The sequence below is a fragment of the Nerophis ophidion genome, linkage group LG12 (assembly GCF_033978795.1).
Source record: "Nerophis ophidion isolate RoL-2023_Sa linkage group LG12, RoL_Noph_v1.0, whole genome shotgun sequence".
Classification (NCBI taxonomy): Eukaryota; Metazoa; Chordata; class Actinopteri; order Syngnathiformes; family Syngnathidae; genus Nerophis; species Nerophis ophidion.
The window spans coordinates 29,975,590-30,000,123 of record NC_084622.1 but is presented as its reverse complement, the minus strand read 5'-3'; the positions used below and the strand labels follow the sequence as shown (position 1 = coordinate 30,000,123).

Genomic DNA, 24,534 nt, shown 5'->3' with positions numbered 1-24,534 from the left:
CGTAAGTAGTAAAACCTTAAAGTCACACCTTAAGTGCACAGGAAGCCAGTGCAGGTGAGCCAGTACAGGCGTAATGTGATCAAACTTTCTTGTTCTTGTCAAAAGTCTAGCAGCCGCATTTTGTACCAACTGTAATCTTTTAATGCTAGACATGGGGAGACCCGAAAATAATACGTTACAGTGGTCGAGGCGAGACGTAACAAACGCATGGATAATGATCTCAGCGTCTTTAGTGGACAGAATGGAGCGAATTTTAGCGATATTACGGAGATGAAAGAAGGCCGTTTTAGTAACGCTTTTAATGTGTGCCTCAAAGGAGAGAGTTGGGTCGAAGTAATACCCAGATTCTTTACCGTGTCGCCTTGTTTAATTGTTTGGTTGTCAAATGTTAGAGTTGTATTATTAAATAGAGTTCGGTGTCTAGCAGGACCGATAATCAGCATTTCCGTTTTTTTGGCGTTGAGTTGCAAAAAGTTAGCGGACATCCATTGTTTAATTTCATTAAGACACGCCTCCAACTGACTACAATCCGGCGTGTTGGTCAGCTTTAGGGGCATGTAGAGTTGGGTGTCATCAGCATAACAGTGAAAGCTAATACCGTATTTGCGTATGATGTCACCTAGCGGCAGCATGTAGATGCTGAAGAGTGCAGGGCCAAGGACCGAACCCTGGGGAACTCCACACGTTACCTCAACGCAGTCCGAGGTCACATTGTTATGGGAGACACACTGCATCCTATCAGTAAGATAAGAGTTAAACCAAGACAGGGCTAAGTCTGACATACCAATTCGTGTTTTGATACGTTCTAATAAAATATTATGATCGACGGTATCGAAAGCAGCGCTAAGATCGAGGAGCAGCAACATAGATGACGCATCAGAATCCATCGTTAGCAATAGATCATTAGTCATTTTTGCGAGGGCTGTCTCCGTGGAGTGATTTGCCCTGAAACCGGATTGAAAGGTTTCACATAGATTGTTAGACGCTAAGTGTTCATTTAACTGCTCCGCAACAATTTTTTCGAGGATTTTTGAAATAAAGGGAAGGTGAGACACCGGTCGGTAGTTTACCATGAGGTCAGGATCGAGGTTAGGTCTTTTAAGAAGAGGATGAATAACCGCTTTTTTGAATGCTAGGGGAACAGTGCCCGAGGAGAGTGATACGTTTATAATATTTAGCACTGATGGACCTAATAATACAAAGAGCTCCTCGATCAGTTTCCCAGGAAGAGGGTCAAGTAAACATGTTGTCTGTTTTATTCCATTTACACGTTGTAACAATTCCTCTAATGTTATTTCCTCAAAACGAGAGAAACTATTTTGGAGGGCAGTATCCGCCGCGTATACCATCGTATCAGTGTTAATAGAACCCCGTTGTAGCTGGGACGCATTGTCTTTAATCTCCTTTCTAATGACTTCAATTTTCTTACTAAAGAATTGCATAAAGTCATCAGCTGAGTGGGTTGAGCTACTGGAAGGGGTCCCTTGTTGGGTTAGCGATGCTACCGTACTAAACAAAAATTTAGGATCGTTTTTATTACGGTGGATGAGATTTGAGTAATATTTAGCTTTAGCTAAGGTAAGCATGCGTTTATAAGTTATTAAACCATCACTCCATGCTTGATGGTGCACCTCAAGTTTAGTCGTGCGCCATTTGCGTTCCAGCTTTCTACATAATAATTTCTGAGCTCTAGTTTCTTCTGTAAACCACGGGGTGCGCTTTTTTGGAGCCTTTTTTAACTTTAGCGGTGCTATGTTATCAATGGTTTCGCGCAGGGCAGCGTTAAAGTTGTTAGTGAGGTTATCAATAGAGCCCACATACTTTGGGAATGATGCCATTACCGAGGGCAGTAGGTCAGCAAGAGTTGTCGTTGTGGCAGCATTAATGTTGCGGCTGCTATAGCAGTTATTATTATTATTAGTTTGACGAACATGCGTCTGAACCTCGAATTTTATAAGGTAATGATCGGACAATACTTTAGTATACGGGAGTATCGTAACTTTGGAAACGGTGATGCCCCTGACAAGCACTAGGTCTATCGTATTACCGTTGCGATGCGTGGGTTCATTTATTATTTGTGTGAGACCACAGCTATCAATTACAGTCTGGAGCGCTACGCACGGTGGGTCCGATGGGGTATTCATATGGATATTAAAGTCCCCCATTATGATTATATTATCGGCGTGTGTCACTAGATCAGCAACAAACTCTGAGAATTCATTGATAAAGTCCGAATAGGGCCCTGGGGGGCGGTAGATAACAGCCAGGTGTAGAGGCAGCGGTGTGACAGACCTCATAGTAAGCACCTCAAACGATTTATATTTATTATTTATGTTAGGACTAAGGTTAAAGTTTTCGTTGTATATTAGTGCGACCCCCCCACCCCTTTTAAGCGGACGGGCAATATGCGCATGTGTAAAGTTAGGAGGACATGCCTCATTTAGCGCAAAAAAGTCGTTTGGTTTAAGCCAGGTTTCACTGAGACCGATGACGTTAAGATTGTTGTCTCTGATAATATCATTAACTAATAACGTTTTGGGAGACAATGATCTTATGTTTAAAAAACCTATATTATTGGTAGTGGGCTGTTTCAGGGAATTTTTGATCAAATTATCCATAGTAGCAATATTGATAATGTTGTGTTTATTATGCCCAGTGCATTCAGTATAATTACGACCATATCTAGGAATTGATACGACAGGAATTTTCCGATTGTTTGATTGTTGCTTTGATAAACTGCACGCATCATGGTTAGCCACCTCAGTAACGGGGATTTTCCGATTGTTTGTTTGTTGCTTTGATAAACTGCACGCATCATAGTTAGCCACCTCAGTAAAACACATGTCCAACTCTGAAACACTCAAAGCAGAAAAAACTTGTTCTAATTTAACAGACTCCTTACCCAGACCAGTAGTCTCGCATTTTCCATCTAAATCCGTCTTCAGGATGGAGGAAAGTGGTGTTCTGTGGTGATTAGCCTTCTGCTTTGTTTTTAGCCCCGCTCGACATCCGCGTTTCCGATCACACCGCTGGCGTCTGCTCCGTAGACGGCCCCCGCTGCTACTAGACTCCCCTGCTTCACAGGCCGCTGGATGTAGCCGCCGACGTATTCCCATGCTAGTTAGCATGTTTAGCACGCACGCGTCTATCAGTCCAAAACGGCCCGATGTGTCCACATCCAGAAGTGTCTGGCGGTCGTACGTGATCACGGAGTGACCACGATGTGAGCCAGCCATAAAGTTTGTAGAATTGTCCGGTATTTCTGCCAAATGTTCCATCTTTAGCAGGAGCTCCGCAATGTTGCAGCCCGTCCGGGCGCCGCCATCTTGGAAAGTCTTCAACTATAGAAAGTATTTCAATGGTCTATATCTGCGCTTTTGGGTGTTATAGGAGTTATTATGGAAATCTACGTCACAGCAATTCAGACGAGGAACAAAGCAGAGTGGGCGGGGTTTGTTTTCAGAGCAGCCAGCCCGAAACGCATGTGTCAGAATGTGGAAGCAGATTTTTACAAGATAATATATCATATTGTAGGTCTCTATCACACCTTGCATTCATATGTTGCTGTCTGTTACATTTTTTGCTTGGTCTGAGAAGTAAAAGAGGAGCGACGTTCATATGTTGTTAATATTCAGTGTTTTATTGTTCATAGTTAATATTGTAAATAGATAGATAGATAGTACTTTATTGATTCCCTCAGGAAAATGTAAATTCCAGTAGTATTGTACAGCAGTGGTTCTCAACCTTCTTTCAGTGATGTACCCCCTGTGAACATTTTTTTTAATTCAAGTACCCCCTAATCAGAGCGAAGCCTTTTTGGTTGAAAAAAAGTATATAAAGATAAAGAAGTAAAATACAGCACTATGTCATCAGTTTCTGATTTATTAAATTGTATAACCGTGCAAAATATTGCTCATTTATAGTGGTCTTTCTTGAACTGTTTGGAAAAAAAGATATACAAATAACTTAAAACTTGTTGAAAAATAAACAAGTGATTCAATTATAAATAAAGATTTCTACACATAGAAGTAATCATCAACTTAAAGTGCCCTCTTTGGGGATTGTAATAGGGATCCATCTGGATTCATGAGCTTAATTCTAAACATTTCTTCACAAAAAAAGAAATCTTTAACATCAATATTTATGGAACATGTCCACAAAAAATCTAGCTGTCAACACTGAATATTGCATTCTGTAATTTTTTCGTTTTTTTCACAGTTTATGAACTTACTTTCATATTTTGTTGAAGTATTGTTCAATAAATATATTCATAAAGTATTTTTGAATTGTTGCTGTTTATAGAATATTTTTTTTAAATCTCACGCACATCTTGGCATACCTTCAAGTACCCCCAGGGGTACGCGTACCCCCGTTTGAGAACCACTGTTGTACAGGGTTGAGATATAATTCAAAAAGTAAATATATCCCACTTTCTTTATTTTAATGTACATTTTAGGTGTCCCATTCAGTAAAAAAACGTAACATTTTTTTTTTTTTGAGGTGGTCAGTCATAGCATATTTAGAACTCTATCGGATATTGTGACTTTTGGTATTAGTGTTCCTGAAAAAAGGGACCAAAACACAGGAACTGTACAGCGGATGTTTACAGATAAATGTGCATATATCATTCATACACACACACATTGGTCCCCCTGACACATTTGTTTCTGTCAATCTGGCCGCCGAGTCTATATATTTGCCCAGCTCTGGTGACAGAGAAACACAGTTTTGAGTGTAATAATAAATTATTAATTGAACCGGAATACTCTTTTAAAAATATACAACACAATGGCAAGAAATATGTCAATAATGAATAAAGCTAAATATGTTCTGGACCAAAAATCACTGCATATTCTCTACTGCTCGCTAGTGTTATAATATATGAGGTATTGTGTAGAAATATGGGGAAATAACTACAAAAGTACTCTTATTTACTTTGCAAATTACAAAAAAGAAAGAGCCGTTAGAATAACACATAATGTTGGCTATCGAAAACAGTTGAACCGTTTGTTTATTGAATCAGAATTTTTAATTACTAATACCCGGTGCATTTGCAAATAGTTAATATTATGTACAAAACCCAAATCCAGTGAAGTTGTCACGTTGTTTAATTTGTAAATAAAAACAGGATACAATAATTTGCAAATCCTTTTCAACTTATGTTCAGTCGAATAGACTACAAAGACAATATATTTAATGTTCAAACAGGGAAACATATTTTTTTGCAAATAATCCTTAGCTTTGAATTTAATGGCAGCAACACATTGCAAAAAAGTTGGCACAGGGGCATTTTTACCACTGTGTTACATGGCCTTTCCTTTTAACAACACTCAGTAAACGTTTGGGAATTGAGGAGACCAATTTTTTAAGCTTTGTTCTGGGTATAAAAGCAGATATGCTCAGTCATTCACAAACAAGGATGGGGTGAGGGTCACCACTTTGTGAACAAATACATGAGCAAATTGTCGAACAGTTTAAGAACAACATTTCTCAACGAGCTATTGCTAGGAATTTAGGGATTTCACCTTCTAAGGTCCGTAATATCATTTAAAGGTTCAGATAATCTGGAGAAATCACTGCACGTAAGCGATGATGTTATGTACCTTCGATCTCTCAAGCGGTACTGCATCAAAAAGCGACAAGTGTGCAAAGGATATCCCCACATGGGCTCAGGAACCATCCATCCATCCATCATCTTCCGCTTATCCGAGGTCGGGTCGCGGGGGCAACAGCCTAAGCAGGGAAACCCAGACTTCCCTCTCCCCAGCCACTTCGTCTAGCTCTTCCCGGGGGATCCCGAGGCGTTCCCAGGCCAGCCGGGAGACATAGTCTTCCCAACGTGTCCTGGGTCTTTCCCGTGGCCTCCTACCGGTTGGACGTGCCCTAAACACCTCCCTAGGGAGGCGTTCGGGTGGCATCCTGACCAGATGCCCGAACCACCTCATCTGGTTTCTCTCGATGTGGAGGAGCAGCGGCTTTACTTTGAGTTCCTCCCGGATGGCAGAGCTTCTCACCCTATCTCTAAGGGAGAGTCCCGCCACACGGCGGAGGAAACTAATTTCGGCCGCTTGTACCCGTGATCTTATCCTTTCGGTCATGACCCAAAGCTCATGACCATAGGTGAGGATGGGAACGTAGATCGACCGGTAAATTGAGAGCTTTGCCTTCCGGCTCAGCTCCTTCTTCACCACAACGGATCGGTACAACGTCCGCATTACTGAAGACGCCGCACCGATCCGCCTGTCGATCTCACGATCCACTCTTCCCTCACTCGTGAACAAGACTCCTAGGTACTTGAACTCCTCCACTTGGGCCAGGGTCTCCTCCCCAACCCGGAGATGGCATTCCACCCTTTTCCGGGCGAGAACCATGGACTCTGACTTGGAGGTGCTGATTCTCATTCCGGTCGCTTCACACTCGGCTGCGAACCGATCCAGCGAGAGCTGAAGATCCCGGTCAGATGAAGCCATCAGGACCACATTATCTGCAAAAAGCAGAGACCTAATCCTGCGGTTACCAAACCGGAACCTCTCAACGCCTTGACTGCGCCTAAAAATTCTGTCCATAAAAGTTATGAACAGAATCGGTGACAAAGGACAGCCTTGGCGGAGTCCAACCCTCACTGGAAATGTGTTCGACTTACTGCCGGCAATGCGGACCAAGCTCTGGCACTGATCGTACAGGGAGCAGACCGCCACAATAAGACAGTCCGATACCCCATACTCTCTGAGCACTCCCCACAGGACTTCCCGAGGGACACGGTCGAATGCCTTCTCCAAGTCCACAAAGAACATGTAGACTGGTTGGGCAAACTCCCATGCACCCTCAAGAACCCTGCCGAGAGTATAGAGCTGGTCCACAGTTCCACGACCAGGACGAAAACCACACTGTTCTTCCTGAATCCGAGGTTCGACTATCCGGCGTAGCCTCCTCTCCAGTACACCTGAATAAACCTTACCGGGAAGGCTGAGGAGTGTGATCCCACGATAGTTGGAACACACCCTCCGGTCCCCCTTCTTAAAGAGAGGAACCACCACCCCGGTCTGCCAATCCAGAGGTACCGCCCCCGATGTCCACGTGATGCTGCAGAGTCTTGTCAACCAAGACAGCCCCACAGCATCCAGAGCCTTAAGGAACTCCGGGCGGGTCTCGTCCACCCCTGGGGCCTTGCCACCGAGGAGCTTTTTAACTACCTCAGCAACCTCAGCCCCAGAAATAGGAGAGTCCACCACAGATTCCCCAGGCACTGCTTCCTCATAGGAAGATGTGTTGGTGGGATTGAGGAGGTCTTCGAAGTATTCCTTCCACCTATCCACAACATCCGCAGTTGAGGTCAGCAGAACACCATCCGCACCATACACGGTGTTGATAGTGCACTGCTTCCCCTTCCTGAGGCGGCGGACGGTGGTCCAGAATCGCTTCGAAGCCGTCCGGAAGTCGTTTTCCATGGCTTCCCCGAACTCCTCCCATGTCCGAGTTTTTGCCTCAGCGACCGCTGAAGCCGCACACCGCTTGGCCTGTCGGTACCTGTCCACTCCCTCCGGAGTCCTATGAGCCAAAAGGACCCGATAGGACTCCTTCTTCAGCTTGACGGCATCCCTCGCCGCTGGTGTCCACCAAGGTTTTTTTTTGGATTGCCGCCCCGACAGGCACCAACTACCTTGCGGCCACAGGTCCGATCTGCCGCCTCGACAATAGAGGTGCGGAACATGGTCCACTCGGACTCAATGTCCAGCACCTCCCTCGTGACATGTTCAAAGTTCTTCCGGAGGTGGGAATTGAAACTTTGTCTGACAGGAGACTCTGCCAGACGTTCCCAGCAGACCCTCACAATGTGTTTGGGCCTGCCAGGTCTGTCCGGCATCCTTCCCCAACTCCCCACCAGGTGGTGATCGGTAGATAGCTCTGCCCCTCTCTTCACCCGAGTGTCCAAAACAAGGCCGCAAATCCGATGACACAACTACAAAGTCGATCATGGAACTGCGGCCTAGGGTGTCCTGGTGCCAAGTGCACATATGGACACCCTTATGTTTGAACATGGTGTTTGTTATGGACAAACTGTGACGAGCACAAAAGTCCAATAACAAAACACCACTCGGGTTGAGATCCGGGCGGCCATTCTTCCCAATCACGCCTCTCCAGGTTTCACTGTCGTTGCCAACGTGAGCGTTGAAGTCTCCCAGTAGGACAAGGGAATCACCCGGGGGAGCACTCTTGAGTACTCCCTCGAGTGTACCCAAAAAGGGTGGGTACTCTGAACTGCTGTTTGGTGCGTAAGCACTCCCTCGAGTGTTCCCAAAAAGGGTGGGTACTCTGAACTGCTGTTTGGTGCGTAAGCACTCCCTCGAGTGTTCCCAAAAAGGGTGGGTGCTGTTTGGTGCGTAAGCACAAACAACAGTCAGGACCTGTCCCTCCACCCGAAGGCGGAGGGAGGCTACCCTTTCGTCCACCGGGTTGAACTCCAACGTACAGGCTTTGAGCCGGGGAGAAACAAGAATTGCCACCCCAGCCCGTCGCCTCTCACTGCCGGCAACGCCAGAGTGGAAGAGGGTCCAATCCCTCTCGAGAGAAGTGGTTCCAGAGCCCTTGCTGTGCGTCGAAGTGAGTCAGACTATATCCAGCCGGAATTTCTCGACTTGGCGCACTAGCTCAGGCTTTTTCCCCCCCAGTGACGTGACGTTCCACGTCCCAAGAGCTAGCTTCTGTAGCCGAGGATCGGACCGCCAAGTGCCCTGCCTTCGGCTGCCGCCCAGCTCACATTGCACCCGACCTCTTTGGCCCCTGCTATGGGTGGTGAGCCCATTGGAGGGGTGACCCACGTTGCCTCTTCGGGCTGTGCCCGGCCGGGCTCGATGGGAACAGCCCCGGCCACCAGGCGCTCGCCATCGTGCCCCACCTCTGGGCCTGGCTCCAGAGGGGGGCCCCGGTGACCCGCGTCCGGGCGAGGGAAATCTGGGTCCATGCTTTTTCTTCTTCATAAAGGCCTTCGAGTTGCTCTTTGTCTGATCCCTCACCTAGAACCTGTTTGCCTTGTGAGACCCTACCAGGGGGCTTTATGCCCCCGGACAACATAGCTCCTAGGATCATTGGGACACGCAAACTCCTCTACCACAATAAGGTTGCAGCTCAGAGAGGAGGGGCTCAGGAACACTTCAGAAAACCACTGTCAGTAACTACAGTTCGTCGCTACATCTGTAAGTGCAAGTTAAAACTGTACTATGCAAAACCAAAGCCATTTATCAACAACACCCAGAAACGCTGCTGTCTTGCCTGGGCCCAAGCTCATCTAAGATGGATTGATGCAAAGTGGAAAAGTGTCTGTGGTATGACGAGTTCACATTTCAAATTGTTTTTGGAAACTGTGGACGTTCTGTCCTCCGGAATAGACAGGAAATGAACCATCCGGATTTTTCTATGCTCAAAGTTCAAAAGCCGGCATCTGCGATAGTATGGGGGTGTATTAGTGCCCAAGGCATGGGTAACTTACACATCTGTGTAGGCACCAATAATGTTGAAAGGTACATACAGGTTTTGAAGCAACATATGTTGGCATCCAAGCAATGTTATCATGGGCGCCCCTGCTTATTTCAGCAAGACAATGCCAAACCACATTCTGCATATGTTACATTGTAAAAGAGTGTGGGTATTAGACTGGCCTGCCTGTAGTCCAGACTTGTCTCCCATTGAAAATGTGTTGCGCAATATGAATTCAAAAATACCACAAGGGACACCCTGGACTGTTGAACAACTTAAGCTGTACATCAAGCAAGAATGGGAAAAAAATCCACCTGAAAAGCTTCAAAAATTGGTCTCCTCAGTTCCCAAACGTTTACTGAGTGTTGTTAAAAGGAAAGGCCATGTAACACAGTGGTAAAAAGCCTCTCTGCCAACTTTTTTGCAATGTGCTGCTGCCATTAAATTCCAAGTAATGACTATTTGCAAAGAAAAAAACAAGTTTCTCAGTTTGAACATTAAATATCTGGTCTTTGCAGTCTATTCAAACTAATATAGGTTGAAAAGGATTTGCAAATCATTGTATTCTGTTTTCATTTACGAATTACACAACGTGCCAACTTCACTGGTTTTGGATTTTGTAGATTATGTTATAAATAGCAAAGGGTAATTGGAATACATTGTATATAGAATATAATAAATTAGAGTGTGAAAATGACCATTGTTCATGGTGTACCTAATGAAGTGTACAGTGAGTGTATTAGTGCACCAGAGCTGAATGTTTCATTACCAGATTTACAGTCTCAAATTATTAAGGATTATAAAATGGTTGTGGTTTTACTACACAATTAACTTGTTATTATGAGGTGAAGGTATATTAGAAAAGCTTCAAAGAAAAAGAACATATTACCAAATGTACAGTATGTGGTTACGCTGGTGTGTCCCATGATGTAATTGCACAGTAAACTTGCACTGAAAAGAACATAGCTAAATAAAAGTAATGCTTGTGTAGACTTATCAATAGAATAATCAATAAATTGGTTCATTATATTTAATGTATATTTCAGTATATTTCGCTATTTATTTCCTCTCCTACATGTCAGAAAGTGATGTATTGAAAAGAGCAGTATGCGGGCCATGACAACAAGCATAATAGGAAGTGACTATTTTGAAAAGTAGACATTTCTTAAGCTTGAAGGGCCTCGCCGTGCGCTCGTGTCAGGGTGGGACTTCAGGCAACTCGACACAGGTGGTCCACACGTGCAGGATTTCCCAACTTGAGAACTTGCATGCATGTGTTTGCAGAGCTCCAGGACGCGGTGGAGGAAATCCTACCTGCACTGAGAGAGCAGGGGGTCAGCGTGTACTTCCTGTCGGAGACGCGACACATCGACGGAGTCCAAGTTTTGACCGATAAAATCTCCAGGGCCTCAGACCAGCCTTTGTCCAAGGACCTGCGAGCCAACGTGAAGATCAGGAGCACTGCTCTTTACATCTACACGTCAGGAACCACAGGTAAGGACCTCCAATAATCTCATCAGACAAGAGGATTTTCTGCTATTATTCATATCTTTCATGACAATCATTATTACTTTGTGGTATTTTGTTTTATTTTCGCTTTTATTTTTGTTCCACTTCCTGTTTGTTTCTTTCTTGCCAGTACTTCTGTCCGTGATTGTGCAGTCAGAATACGTGATTGTGCAGTCAGAACACACCTGTCCCTGTTTGCCAATCAGGATGCTTTTTACGCCAGCCCTGTTTTCTGAACTAGGCTGGATCATTGTGCTTTATACTTCCTTGCAACATTGTTTTTGTTTTTTTCCATTCAACACTGTTTCTGCATCATCTTGTGGGGCAGATCAACAACACCCGCTGCGAAAACATAACAATCTGCATGTCATTCAATGACATAAAGAGCCCCTTTTAGTGACAAAAACCAAGCTTTGTCCATGCTTGAAGGAGGTTTTTTCACTATCTGGCAACCCTGATGTGTTAGAAGCGACATCAGTGACTATAGCTTCTGTGCTGGGAGTACAGAGACTTGATGAATACTGCAACAGATCGATTGCGATCATTGAAATTCAATGTGTTTGTATATATATATATATATATATATATATATACAAATATATATATACATATATATATATATATATATATATATATATATATATGTGTATATATATGTGTATGTATGTATATATATATATATATATATACTACAGGCACACCCTCCCATTTCAATGAGTTTTCTTTATTTTCATGATTATTTACATTGTAAATTTTATATATATATATATATATATATATATATATATATATATGTGTGTATATATATATGTGTATATGTATATATATATGTGTATATGTATATATATATATACATATATGTGTATATATATATGTGTGTGTGTATATATATATATGTATATACTGTATATGTATATATATGTATATATATATATATATACGTATATATATATACATACACACATATATATATATATATATATATATATATATATATATATGTATATATATTAGAGCTGCGATTCGATTCAATATGGATTCTTGGTGTCACGATTCGATACTATCGCGATTTTTTTCGATTCGATTCGATTCTCGATTCAAAAACGATATTTTTCCGATTCAAAACGATTCTTTATTCATTCAATACATAGGATTTCAGCAGGATCTACCCCAGTCTGCTGACGTGCAAGCAGAGTAATAGATTTAAAAAAAAAAAAGCTTTTATAATTGTAAAGGACAATGTTTTGTCAACTCATTGCAATAATGTAAATTTGTTTTAACTATTAAGCGAACCAAAAATATGACTTATTTAATCTTTGTGAAAACATTGGACACAGTGTGTTGTCAAGCTTATGAGATGCGATGCAAGTGTAAGCCACTGTGACACTATTGTTATTTATTTTTTATAAATGTCTAATGATCATGTGAATGAGGGATTTTTAATCACTGCTATGCTGAAATTATAACTAATATTGATATTATTTTTGTTTCACTACTTTTGGTTTGTTCTGTGTCGTGTTTGTGTCTCCTCTCAAATGCTCTGTTTATTGCAGTTCTGAGTGTTGCTGGGTCAGGTTTGGTTTTGGAATTGGATTGCATTGTTATGGTATTGCTGTGTAGTGGTTTGTTGGATTGATTAAAAAAAAAAAAAAAGAATCGATTCCGAATTGCACAACGGATTCGATTCGTATTCGAATCGATTTTTTCCCACACCCCTAGTGTGTATGTATATATATATATATATATATATATTTATATATATATATATATATATATGAACACACACACACACACACATATATACTGTGTGTATATATGTATATATATATATATATATATATATATATATATATATATATATATATATATATATATATATATATATATATATATATATATAATCTCAAGTAAACGGCACCAAAATGTTATATGTTCCACTGAAAATATACAACATTACACACGGCGCTCAAAAATCCATCAAAATGTTTTAGTATGACTTTGGTAAGCTATGAAGCCACACAGCTTGATGGATTGTACTGTGCTTCAACATAGGAGTATTACTATGGTGCGTGTATAAGGTAAGACATATTATCTGGTGTTTTGTTTCGCATTATTATGCAAAAGCAACTTTTCTTACCTTCTGGTACCTGCTGATCTGTATTTGGCATCTGCATAAGTCCTGAAAATTTGCACGCGTCGGCGAGTTGAACAGTTTTTTCTTTTTCTCTATCTTCTTGTTATGAGACATTCTTTCTCCGCTGTTGCCATTTCTAATATAAAGTAGTGTAAAGTTCTTTCTTATATCTGTCAGTAAACTCGCCATGAAAGTGGTAAAACATACCGATGTAGTGAGTTACATTATTCACCCGAGGACCTTTAGTTATTAGAGCGTTCTGGTAGGACAGTTTTTCACGGGACACATTTCCGGCGTTGTTTTTGCCGGTTGAGGAGATGCTGCTGCGTTATTGATTGCAGTAAAGTCAGAATGTCATTATAACAGTTAGCTCCATCTTTTGACACTTCTTCCACCCCCGTCCTTGCACGCTACACCGCTACAACTAAGATGGCGGGGAGAAGACAAAGATGATCTGTAAAACATAATCTTTGCAACATTTTGACCAAAGAACCTCCATTACATGTTATGTAGACCACAAGGAAGTGCTTTCAATTAAAAAAAAAAATAATAATAATATGACCCCTTTATAATTAGGTGCGCCTAATATATGAAAAAAGCTCAACAATAGATCATTCATCTGCAGTGCGCCTTATAATCCGATGCGCCCTATGGTCAGAAAATACGGTATTAGCTAATAGCTCGCTAGTGGTTGGAAAAGCAGTGTGATAAAAGCGAGAATTAGTTCTTTTGTGTTAACTCTTACAATAACAACCTCGCTATGGCTTGGTTATAATGCAGGTTGAGGAGCTTTATTGACTGAAGATTGTACTGACATGAAAGATTGATGGTTAAAGCAATATTTCAAAGTCGTGTAGAGACATTCATCTTCTGTCCTTCAAAGGTTTGCCCAAAGCGGCGGTGGTCACCCATGAGCGCATGTGGGCGGCGTCCTTCATCCAAGCGACGTGCGGCATCACCAGCGATGACGTCATCTACATCAACCTGCCTCTCTACCACAGCTCGGGCTTTCTCATCGGACTAGCGGGCGCCATTCAGAGAGGTAGCGTCCTTGTTGCCAAATCGGGACGAGGCCTTTTTTAAAAAAAAAAAAATTATTTAAAAAAGAAGTGATGTCGGCCGCAGGTATAACGGTGGTTTTGAAGAGAAAGTTCTCTGCCTCTCAGTTCTGGGACGACTGCAGGGAGCACAACGTGACAGTGATGCAGTACATCGGAGAAACCATGCGCTACCTCTGCAACTCGCCACAGGTCAGCGTCTTTATCGCCTGATGAGGAAGATGGCACTGATTGTCCGTCTCCTGTAGAAGGACGACGACAGGGACCACAAAGTGAGGATCGCCATCGGCAACGGCGTCCGCAAAGACATCTGGTCCGAGTTTCTGCGGCGCTTCGGCGACATTAAAGTGAAGGAGCTGTATGCTGCCACCGAGGGGAACATCGGATTCATTAACTACACTTCCAAAGTCGGCGCTGTGGGGAGGATGAATTTTTTACACAGCGTACGTAAAATCTTATTTATTCTAAATTGATTCATCATTTTCAAAAATATATTTTCTGTTAAGAATCCATCCATCCATCCATCATCTTCCGCTTATCCGAGGTCGGGTCGCGGGGGCAACAGCCTAAGCAGGGAAACCCAGACTTCCCTCTCCCCAGCCACTTCGTCTAGCTCTTCCCGGGGGATCCCGAGGCGTTCCCAGGCCAGCCGGGAGACATAGTCTTCCCAACATGTCCTGGGTCTTCCCCGTGGCCTCCTATTGGTTGGACGTGCCCTAAACACCTCCCTAGGGAGGCGTTCGGGTGGCATCCTGACCAGATGCCCGAACCACCTCATCTGTCTCCTCTCGATGTGAAGGAGCAGCGGCTTTACTTTGAGTTCCTCCCGGATGGCAGAGCTTCTCACCCTATCTCTAAGGGAGAGACCCGCCACACGGCGGAGGAAACTCATTTCGGCCGCTTGTACCCGTGATCTTATCCTTTCGGTCCTGACCCAAAGCTCATGACCATAGGTGAGGATGGGAACGTAGATCGACCGGTAAATTGAGAGCTTTGCCTTCCGGCTCAGCTCCTTCTTCACCACAACGGATCGGTACAACGTCCGCATTACTGAAGACGCCGCACCGATCCGCCTGTCGATCTCACGATCCACTCTTCCCTCACTCGTGAACAAGACTCCTAGGTACTTGAACTCCTCCACTTGGGGCAGGGTCTCCTCCCCAACCCGGGGATGGCACTCCACCCTTTTCCGGGCGAGAACCATGGACTCGGACTTGGAGGTGCCGATTCTCATTCCGGTCGCTTCACACTCGGCTGCGAACCGATCCAGCGCTGTTAAGAATCAATGTACAAAATACAAAACCACAATGAATAGACTGCAAAGACAAGATATTTAATGTTCAAACTGAGAAACTTATTTTTTTTAGCAAATAATCATTAACTTAGACTTTAAAGGCCTTCTGAAACCCACTACTACCAACCACACAGTCTGATGGTTTATATATCAATGATGAAATATTAACATTGCAACACATGTCAATACGGCCGGTTTAGTTTACTAAATTGCAATTTTATATTTCGTGCGGAAGTATCATGCCAAAACGTTGCGGTATGATGACGCGTGCGAGTGACGTCACGCATTTTAGAGGACATCTTGGTCCAGCACCGTTCACAGCTATAAGTCGTCTCTTTTCATCGCATAATTCCACAGTATTATGAACATCTGTGTTGCTGAATCTTTTGCAATGTGTTCAATTAATAATGGAGACATCAAAGAAGAAAGATGTAGGTGGGAAGCAATGTATCCTTTTTTCCTTGTTTACATTCCTGAATGATGACAGTGAAGCTTTAATATGGAACAGAGCGGTCAAGCGACATGGTTCCTTACCACATGTCAACCGGCAGGTTTCGGTGAGAAAATGGTGGTAATGGTGGTAGACATGAGCGGAGAGTTGCGTCGTTCCTCCTGCACCTGTCAAAGAGGCTGCTGCGGACTCTCTAAGCCTCCTCCCCCGACGGTTGCTGCCACCGTGGAGGAAGCATCGGCTGCCTTCGCCTCGTTGAGAAACGTGGCTTCCCTCGTAAACACTGGCGGTCACCACACCCGTAGCCACACCCCTCCGACTTTAAGATTGTACAGGTACGACCAAATAATCTCACTAAAACACTAGTAACACAATAAGCAGATAAGGGATTTTCCAGAATTATCCTAGTAAATGTGTCTATTAACATCTGAATCGCTCTGCCGTCTATTTCTTTTTTTTCTAGTCTTTCTCTCTCACTTTCCTCATCCACAAATCTTTCATCCTCGCTCAAATTAATGGGGAAATCGTCACTTTGTCGGTCCGAATCGCTCTCGCTGCTGGTGGCCATGATTGTAAACAATGTGCGGATGTGAGGAACTCCACAACCAGTGCCGTCACGCGCACATCGTCTGCTACTTCTGGTACAGGCAAGGCTTTTTTATTGGCGACCAAAAGTTGCAAACTTTATCGTGGATGTTCTCTACTAAATCCTTTCTGCAAAAATATGGCAATTTCGCGAAATGATCAAGTATGACACATAGAATGGACCTGCTATCCCCGTTTGAATAAGAAAATATCATTTCAGTAGGCCTTTAATGGCAGCAACACACTGCAAAAAAGTTGGCACAGGGGGAATTTTTACCACTGAGTTACATGGCCTTTCCTTTTAACAACACTCAGTAAACGTTTGGGAACTGAACAGACCAATTTTTGAAACTTTCAGGTCGAATTCTTTCCCATTCTTGCTTGATGTACTGCTTAAGTTGTTCAACAGTCCGGGGTCTCTATTGTGGAATTTTACACCTCCATACCAACACAGATGCTGGCTTTTGAACTTTGCACCTATAACAATGCGGTTGGTTCTTTCCGTTGTTCCGGGGGACACAACGTCCACAGTTTCCAAAAACAATTTGAAATGTGGATCCTCAGACCACAGAACACTTTTCCACTTTGTATCAATCAATCCTAGATGATTTTGGGGGCCAACGAAGCCGGCTGCGTTTCTGGGTGTTGTTGATAAATGGCTTTGGCTTTTCATAGTACAGTTTTAACTTGCACTTACAGGTGTAGCAACAAACTGTAGTTACTGACAGTGGTTCTTTGAAGTGTTCCTGAGCCCTTGTGGAGATATCCTTTACACACTGATGTCGATTTTTGATGCAGTACCGCCTGAGGGATACAAGGTCACGGGCATTCAATGTTACGTGCAGTGATTTCTCCAGATCCTCTGAAAATGTTAATGATATTACAGACTGCAGATGGTGAAATCCCTTAATTCTTTGCAACCTTGAGAACTCCGATTTCGGGAGGTGGGGGTGGGGGCGTGGTTAAGAGGGGAGGAGAATATTTACAGCTATAAATCACCAAGTCAAGTATTTCATATATATATATATATATATATTTAATTATATATATTTAATCACACACATATATATATATATATATATATATATATATATATATATATATATATACACTTGAATTTCAGTGTTCATTTATTTACATATATACACACACAACACTCATCTACTCATTGTTGAGTTAAGGGTTGAATTGTCCATCCTTGTTCTATTCTCCGTCACTATTGTTTTAATCATACTGAACTTCCTCTCTGATGATGCATTGCTGTGTGGCATGCACAAAAGTGCTTTCATCAAATGCACTAGAGTCTGGAATCTTCCATCTTCGTCTCCTTGTTGTGTGCGCAGTTGTGCACTGCACTCCCTAAAAGCCGTAGATGTTATTGTCACATATGCATGTACAGTAAATGGCAGTATTGTCCTGTTTAAGAGTGTCCCAACATTGCTGTTTACGGCAGACGAACTGCTTTACGGTAGACGAAAACGTGACTGCTGTTGTTGTGTGTTGTTACCGCGCTGGGAGGACGTTAGTGAAACTGCCTAACAATAAACCCACATAAGAAACCAAGAACTCGCCCTCGATCATTCTACAGTTATAACGTCATTGGTCAGACATGCTCTTTATATTGTTGGAAAGCGGACGTGAAAACAGGCTGTCCTCACTGAGTTCCGCCTGAATTCCGGGAGATTTTTCGCAGAATATTTGTCCCAAAAGGTTTTCAGGAGAGGCGCTGAATTTCGGGAGTCTCCCAGAAAATCCGGGAGGGTTGGCAAGTATGCTGTACATATTTTTATATATATATATATATATATATATATATATATATATATATATATATATATATATATATATGTATGTATATATATATATATATATATATATATATATATATATATATATATATATATATATATATATATATGTATATATATATATATATATATATATATATATATGTATATATATATATATATATATATATATATATATGTATATATATATATATATATATATATATATATATGTATATATATATATATATATATATATATGTATATATATATATATGTATATATATATATATATATATAAAAGTTGATATAAATGATGCACAGAAGTTATTTACTGTGATTAAATGCAATTAATCAAAATGCAAAGTGTGATTAATCTCATTTAAACTAAACTTTTTACCAGCACTTATGAAAACAAAATTGTACAAAAACCGAAGCAAAACGCCACCTTCGAGTTATTTCTTAAATTCCATGGCGTTTCTCATACTTTCTTTATCAATGTGCTGGTGCTTGTCAACTCTCTTTGGCCCCACGGTGCCTTATTTTGCAGTCGTACAAAAGTTCTATAGAGCTTAGAGACTGAGTGGAATTATTTGTTTGGTTACTTCCACGGAATAATACGCAGACAATATCTGTACTATGAAAAAAAGACAGTATAAGAAAAAAAACTGGGGAGATATTTTGATGAAAAACATTCCTTTAAAGCGTTATGGGGTGGCGTGGCTCAGTTGGTAGAGAGCTTGTGCCAGTGACGTCAGGGTTCCAGGTTCAATTCAATCTTCCGCCATCCTAGTCACTGCCATCGTGCCCTTGGCCATGACAGTTTACCCGTGCTCCCAGTGCCACCCACACTAGTTTAAAGGCCTACCGAAATTAGATTTTATTTAAACGGGGATAGCAGGTCCATTCTATGTGTCATACTTGATCATTTTGCGATATTGCCATATTTTTGCTGAAAGGATTTAGTAGAGAACAGCCACGATTAAGTTTGCAACTTTTGGTGCTGATAAAAAAGCCTTACCTTTACAGGAAGTCGCAGACGATGACGTCACAAGGGTGAGGGCTCCTCACGTCCTCACATTGTTTATAATGGGAGCCTCCAGCAGCAAGAGCTATTTGGACCGAGAAAAGGACCATTTCCCCATTAATTTGAGCAAGGATGAAATATTCGTGGATGATGATATTGATAGCGAAGGACTAGAAAAAAAAAAAAGGCGATTGCATTGGGACGGATTCAGATGTTTTTAGACACATTTACTAGGATTATTCTTTCTATTGTGTTGCTAGTGTTTTAGTGAGATTAAATAGTACCTGATAGTCGGAGGGGTGTGTCCACGGGTGTCTTGAGGCCAGTGTCTGAGGGAAGTCGACAGCAGATACAAAGACGGCGCAAACTCCAGAGATCTCCGGTAAGAGGCGACTTTTTAACACAATTTTCTCACCGAAACCTGCCGGTTGACAAGTGGTCGGGATCCATGTTTGCTTGATTGCTCTGGTCCATAGTAAAGCTTCACCTCCGGGAATTTTAAACAAGGAATCACCGTGTGTTTGTGTGGCTAAAGGCTAAAACTTCCCAACTCCATCTTTCTACTTTGACTTCTCCAATATTAATTGAACAAATTACAAAAGATTCAGCAACACAGATGTCCAGAATACTGTTTAATTACGCGATGAAAAGAGACGACTTTTAGCCGCAAATGGTGCTGCGCTAATATTTCCTGACAGTCCGTGACATCACGTGCACGCGTCATCATTCCGTGACGTTTTCAACAGGAAACTTTGCGGGAAATTTAAAATTGCAATTTAGTCAACTAAAAAGGCCGTATTGGCATGTGTTGCAATGTTAATATTTCATCATTGATATATAAACTATCAGACTGCGTGGTGGGTAGTTGTGGGTTTCAGTAGGCCTTTAAATGTAGATACTGGGTTTCAATATGTAAAGTACTTTGGGCCTCGAGAGATTAAGCACTATATAATTATAATTTACTATGATACAAACATAATATTGCAGCAAAACCACTTTGTTCCTTTGCATACCTAACCACAACAGAAAGAAGACAATAACGGAGGAAATAATATGTCATACCAACATTACTTTTTTTTTAGCTCATCTTCCCGTACACGTTGATCAAGTTCGACATCGAGAAGGAGGAGCCTGTCAGAAACTCACAGGGTCTTTGCATCAAGGCGGCCATAGGTGACAGTATTTCATAGTCTATTAGCTATTTCATAATGTATGTAGCATGTTCTATTTGACTGAATAAAGTTTGCACTTGGCTGTGTGTGTGTCAGGTGAGACGGGCCTCCTGACGGGAAAGGTCACGCAGAGGTCACCTTTCGTGGGCTACGCAGGCAACGATCAGCAGACTGAGAAGAAGAGGCTCCGCAACGTGATGAAAAAAGGCGACCTCTACTTCAACACGGGAGACCTGATGCGCTTCGACAAGGACAACTTTGTCTATTTCCAAGACCGAGTCGGCGACACGTTCAGGCGAGTTGATTGACAACCTCACTTGTAGCGTTATTGATTAGAAGAAGACAATACTCTACGATGCAAAGCTGCAATTGTACAGTATTAATATAGTAGGGATGTGCTGAGTCAGCTGAGTTTTGTGAAAAAGTACAAGATCGGCATTGCTGATTTATGCCAATCACGACTGTCCGGCCCCTTTTCATTTCTTTCATCGGCTGACAAGTGGCTAGCAGCTTAAAAAACAGGGCGGAGCCAAGCTAATAATGGGTTGTACTTGTATAGCGCTTTTCTACCTTCAAGGTACTCAAAGCGCTTTGACACTACTTCCACATTTACCCATTCACACACACATTCACACACTGATGGAGGGAGCTGCCATGCAAGGCGCCAACCAGCACCCATCAGGAGCAAGGGTGAAGCGTCTTGCTCAGGACACAACGGACGTGACGAGGTTGGTACTAGGTGGGATTTGAACCAGGGACCCTCGGTTTGCGCACGGCCACTCTCCCACTGCGCCACACCGATAATAATCACATCCATTGTATCTTAAGCATCATTATCAAGTATATTATCAGTGGAGGAGGAGGCTAAACATGTTACACACCAAGAGCATGCTAACCGCTAAGCTCGCTTATAAAAACATGAGAAATAAGTCCTTAGGAAAGTTTATCAAGTGTAGATGGAACAGCAGAAAGTAAGCAGATATTAACAGGAAATGAACAATTGGATTAATCCAGAGAGAAGATATAAGAACAACTGTTGGCACAGTTGTTACACGACACATAGAAGCAGGGATCCACCTATAAAGTGGTGGTGTTGATATTCAGCAGTGACGTGCGGTCAACTACAAACCCCGTTTGGGAAATTGTGTTGGATGTAAATATAAACGGAATACAATGATTTGCAAATCCTTTTCAACCCATATTCAGTTGAATATGCTACAAAGACAACATATTTGATGTTCAAACTGATAAACATTTTTTTGTTTGCAAATAATCATTAACTTTAGAATTTGATGCCAGCAACACATGACAAAGAAGTTGGGAAAGGTGGCAATAAATACTGATAAAGTTGAGGAATGCTCATCGAACACTTACATGGAACATCCCACAGGTGTGCAGGCTAATTGGGAACAGGTGGGTGCCATGATTGGGTATAAAAGCAGCTTCCATGAAATGCTCAGTAATTCACAAACAAGGATGGAGTGAGGGTCACCGATTTGTAAGCAAATTGTCGAACAGTTTTAGAACAACATTTCTCAACGAGCTATTGCAAGGAATTTAGGGTTTTTACCATCTACGGTCTGTAAAATCATCAAAAGGTTCAGAGAATCTGGAAAAATCATTGCACGTAAGCGATGATATTACGGACCTTTGATCCCTCAGGTGGTGCTGCAGCAAAAACCGACATCAGTGTGTAAAGGATATCACCACATGGGCTCAGGAACACTTCATAAAACCACTGTCAGTAACTACAGGTGGTCGCTACATCTGTAAGTGCAAGTTAAAACTACTATGCAAAGCAAACCCATTTATCAACAACACCTAGGAACGCGGCTGGCTTCGCTGGGCCCGAGTTCATCTATGATGGACTGATGCAAAGTGGAAAAGTGTTCTGTGGTCTGACAAGTCCACATTTCCAATTATATTTGGAAACTGTGGACGTGGTGTCCTCCGGAACAAAGAGGAAAATAACCATCCAGATTTTTATAGGCGCAAAGTTCGAAAGCCAGCATCTGTGATGGTATGGGGGTGTATTAGTGCCCAAGGCATGGGTAACTTACACATCTGTGAAGTCACCATTAATGCTGAATGGTCCATACAGGTTTTGGAGCAACATATGTTGTCAGCCAAGCAACGTTATCATGGACGCCCCTGCTTATTTTAGCTGGACAATGCCAAGCCACGTGTTACAACAGCGTGGTTTCATAGTAAAAGAGTGCGGGTACTTTCCTGGCCCGCCTGCTGTCCAGACTTGTCTCCCATCGAAAATGTGTGGCGCATTATGAAGCGTAAAAATACGACATTGGAGACCCCGAACTGTTGAACGACTGAAGCTCTATATAAAACAAGAATCGTAAAGAATTCCACTTTCAAAGCTTCAACAGTTAGTTTCCTCAGTTCCCAAACGTTTATTGAGTGTTGTTAAAAGAAAAGGTGATGTAACACAGTGGTGAACATGCCCTTTCCCAACTACTTTGGCACAAGTTGCAGCCATGAAATTCTAAGTTAATTATTATTTGCAACAAAAAAAAAGTTTATGAGTTTGAACATCAACTATCTTGTCTTTGTAGTGCATTCAACTGAATATGAGTTGAAAAGCCTATCTTAGCTGTATTCCAGCGGAAAGTTTCTCAAAATCCTTTTTTTTTTTGTTATTGTTTACAAATTCAGAAAGTAATTCCTTGGGACACAGGAAGACTTTGAGGTCGAAACCCAAAGCATTTCTTAGAGTATTAGATAGTAGTTGGTACTTTTGTTTACATATTGTGTATTATTTAATTAGTTTTTGCTGAAACAATTTTACATATTTAAAGACAATATTGTGAAATTGTTGGTAACCACAAATACATGTAAACATTTACAGTTAAACTTGTGATCGGTATCAATATCAGCTGATCTCTTTTTTTATGGATGATCATATCGGAATCGGCATCAAAAAACCCTGACTAGAACATCCCTGTTGATAGGATATTTTAGTGAGGTAGTGCACACTGTATCTGAAGGTGCATTTAAAAGCACACAAAGTTAAGAGTTTTATCAATTAATTCACAACTAACCACATCTACTCATCTATTTTCTACCGTTTGTCCCTTTCGGGGTCGCGAGAGGTGGGGTGGGCTATCCCAGCTGCAGTCGGGCGGAAGGCGGGACACACCCTGAACAAGTCGCCACCACATGGCGGGGCCAACACAGATAGACAGGCAACATTTTAACCACAGTTGAAGTTAATAGAGTGCACTATTTTGCTGCAGCCAGCAGAGGCGCTGTTGATTTAGTCTCAAGTCGTTTGCAGTGGTGAAGGTTATTAGACTTAGACTTCTGTTTATTGTCATTCAAATTTGAACTTTACAGTACAGATAAGAACGCAATTTCATCGCATTAGCTCATGGTAGTGCAGGATAAAAGAGCAATAAAGTGCAGATATAAATAAGTAGATTACTGTACAGATAAATATTTGCACTTTTGCATATGCATCCAGGTTTATGGATGTATGTTATATTGTCTTTATATTCCAGCAAGTTCATCCATTTTTGGGCGGAATTGAGGGGATTAATACGATGCGTTCAAGAGTCTTATGGCCTGTGGGAAGAAGCTGTTACAGAACCTTCTTCCCTCAGGCTGTAACAGTTGGGATTTTCTCTAAGTGTCACAAATGCAGGAATTTTGCTGTGTCAAAAAGTCTGGATTTTTTCGTGAGTGTCAAAAAGTCTGGATTTTTTTCTAGGTGTCAAAAATCTGGATTTTTTTCCAAGTGTCTAAAAATTGTGATGTTTTCTGTCAAAAACTTGTAATGTTTTCTTTCAAAAGTCGGGACTTTTTGTAAGTGTCAAAAAGTCGGGATGTTTTTTGTCAAAAAGTTAGGATTTTTTCCAAGTGTCAAAAAGTCTGGATTTTTTTTTAAGTGTCAAAAGTCGGAATTATTGCTAAGTGTCAAAAAGTCTGAATTTTTTCTAAATGTAAAAAAGTCTGAATTTTTTCTAAGGGTCAAAAAGTCAGATTTTTTTCCAAGTGTTAAAAAGTTTGAGTTGTTTCTATGTGTCAAA

At 41.8% G+C, this 24,534-nt stretch overlaps 1 protein-coding gene across 4 annotated transcripts in view; it reads left to right on the top strand.

The window, feature by feature from the left end:
* LOC133563282 (long-chain fatty acid transport protein 2-like) overlaps nt 1–24,534 on the top strand; it is a 40,628-nt gene that overhangs the window by 6,224 nt on the left and 9,870 nt on the right. Inside the window, exons 2-7 of one of the 4 annotated variants that reach the window (XM_061917334.1) lie at nt 10,759–10,968; nt 14,001–14,159; nt 14,243–14,367; nt 14,427–14,618; nt 20,402–20,492; nt 20,588–20,786. In XM_061917334.1, coding sequence (XP_061773318.1) covers nt 10,759–10,968; nt 14,001–14,159; nt 14,243–14,367; nt 14,427–14,618; nt 20,402–20,492; nt 20,588–20,786 — 976 coding nt within the window. Of the gene's footprint in view, nt 1–10,758; nt 10,969–14,000; nt 14,183–14,242; nt 14,368–14,423; nt 14,619–20,401; nt 20,493–20,587; nt 20,787–24,534 lie in introns of all 4 variants that reach the window. The other 3 variants (XM_061917336.1, XM_061917335.1, XM_061917333.1) reach the window with 3 other exon arrangements.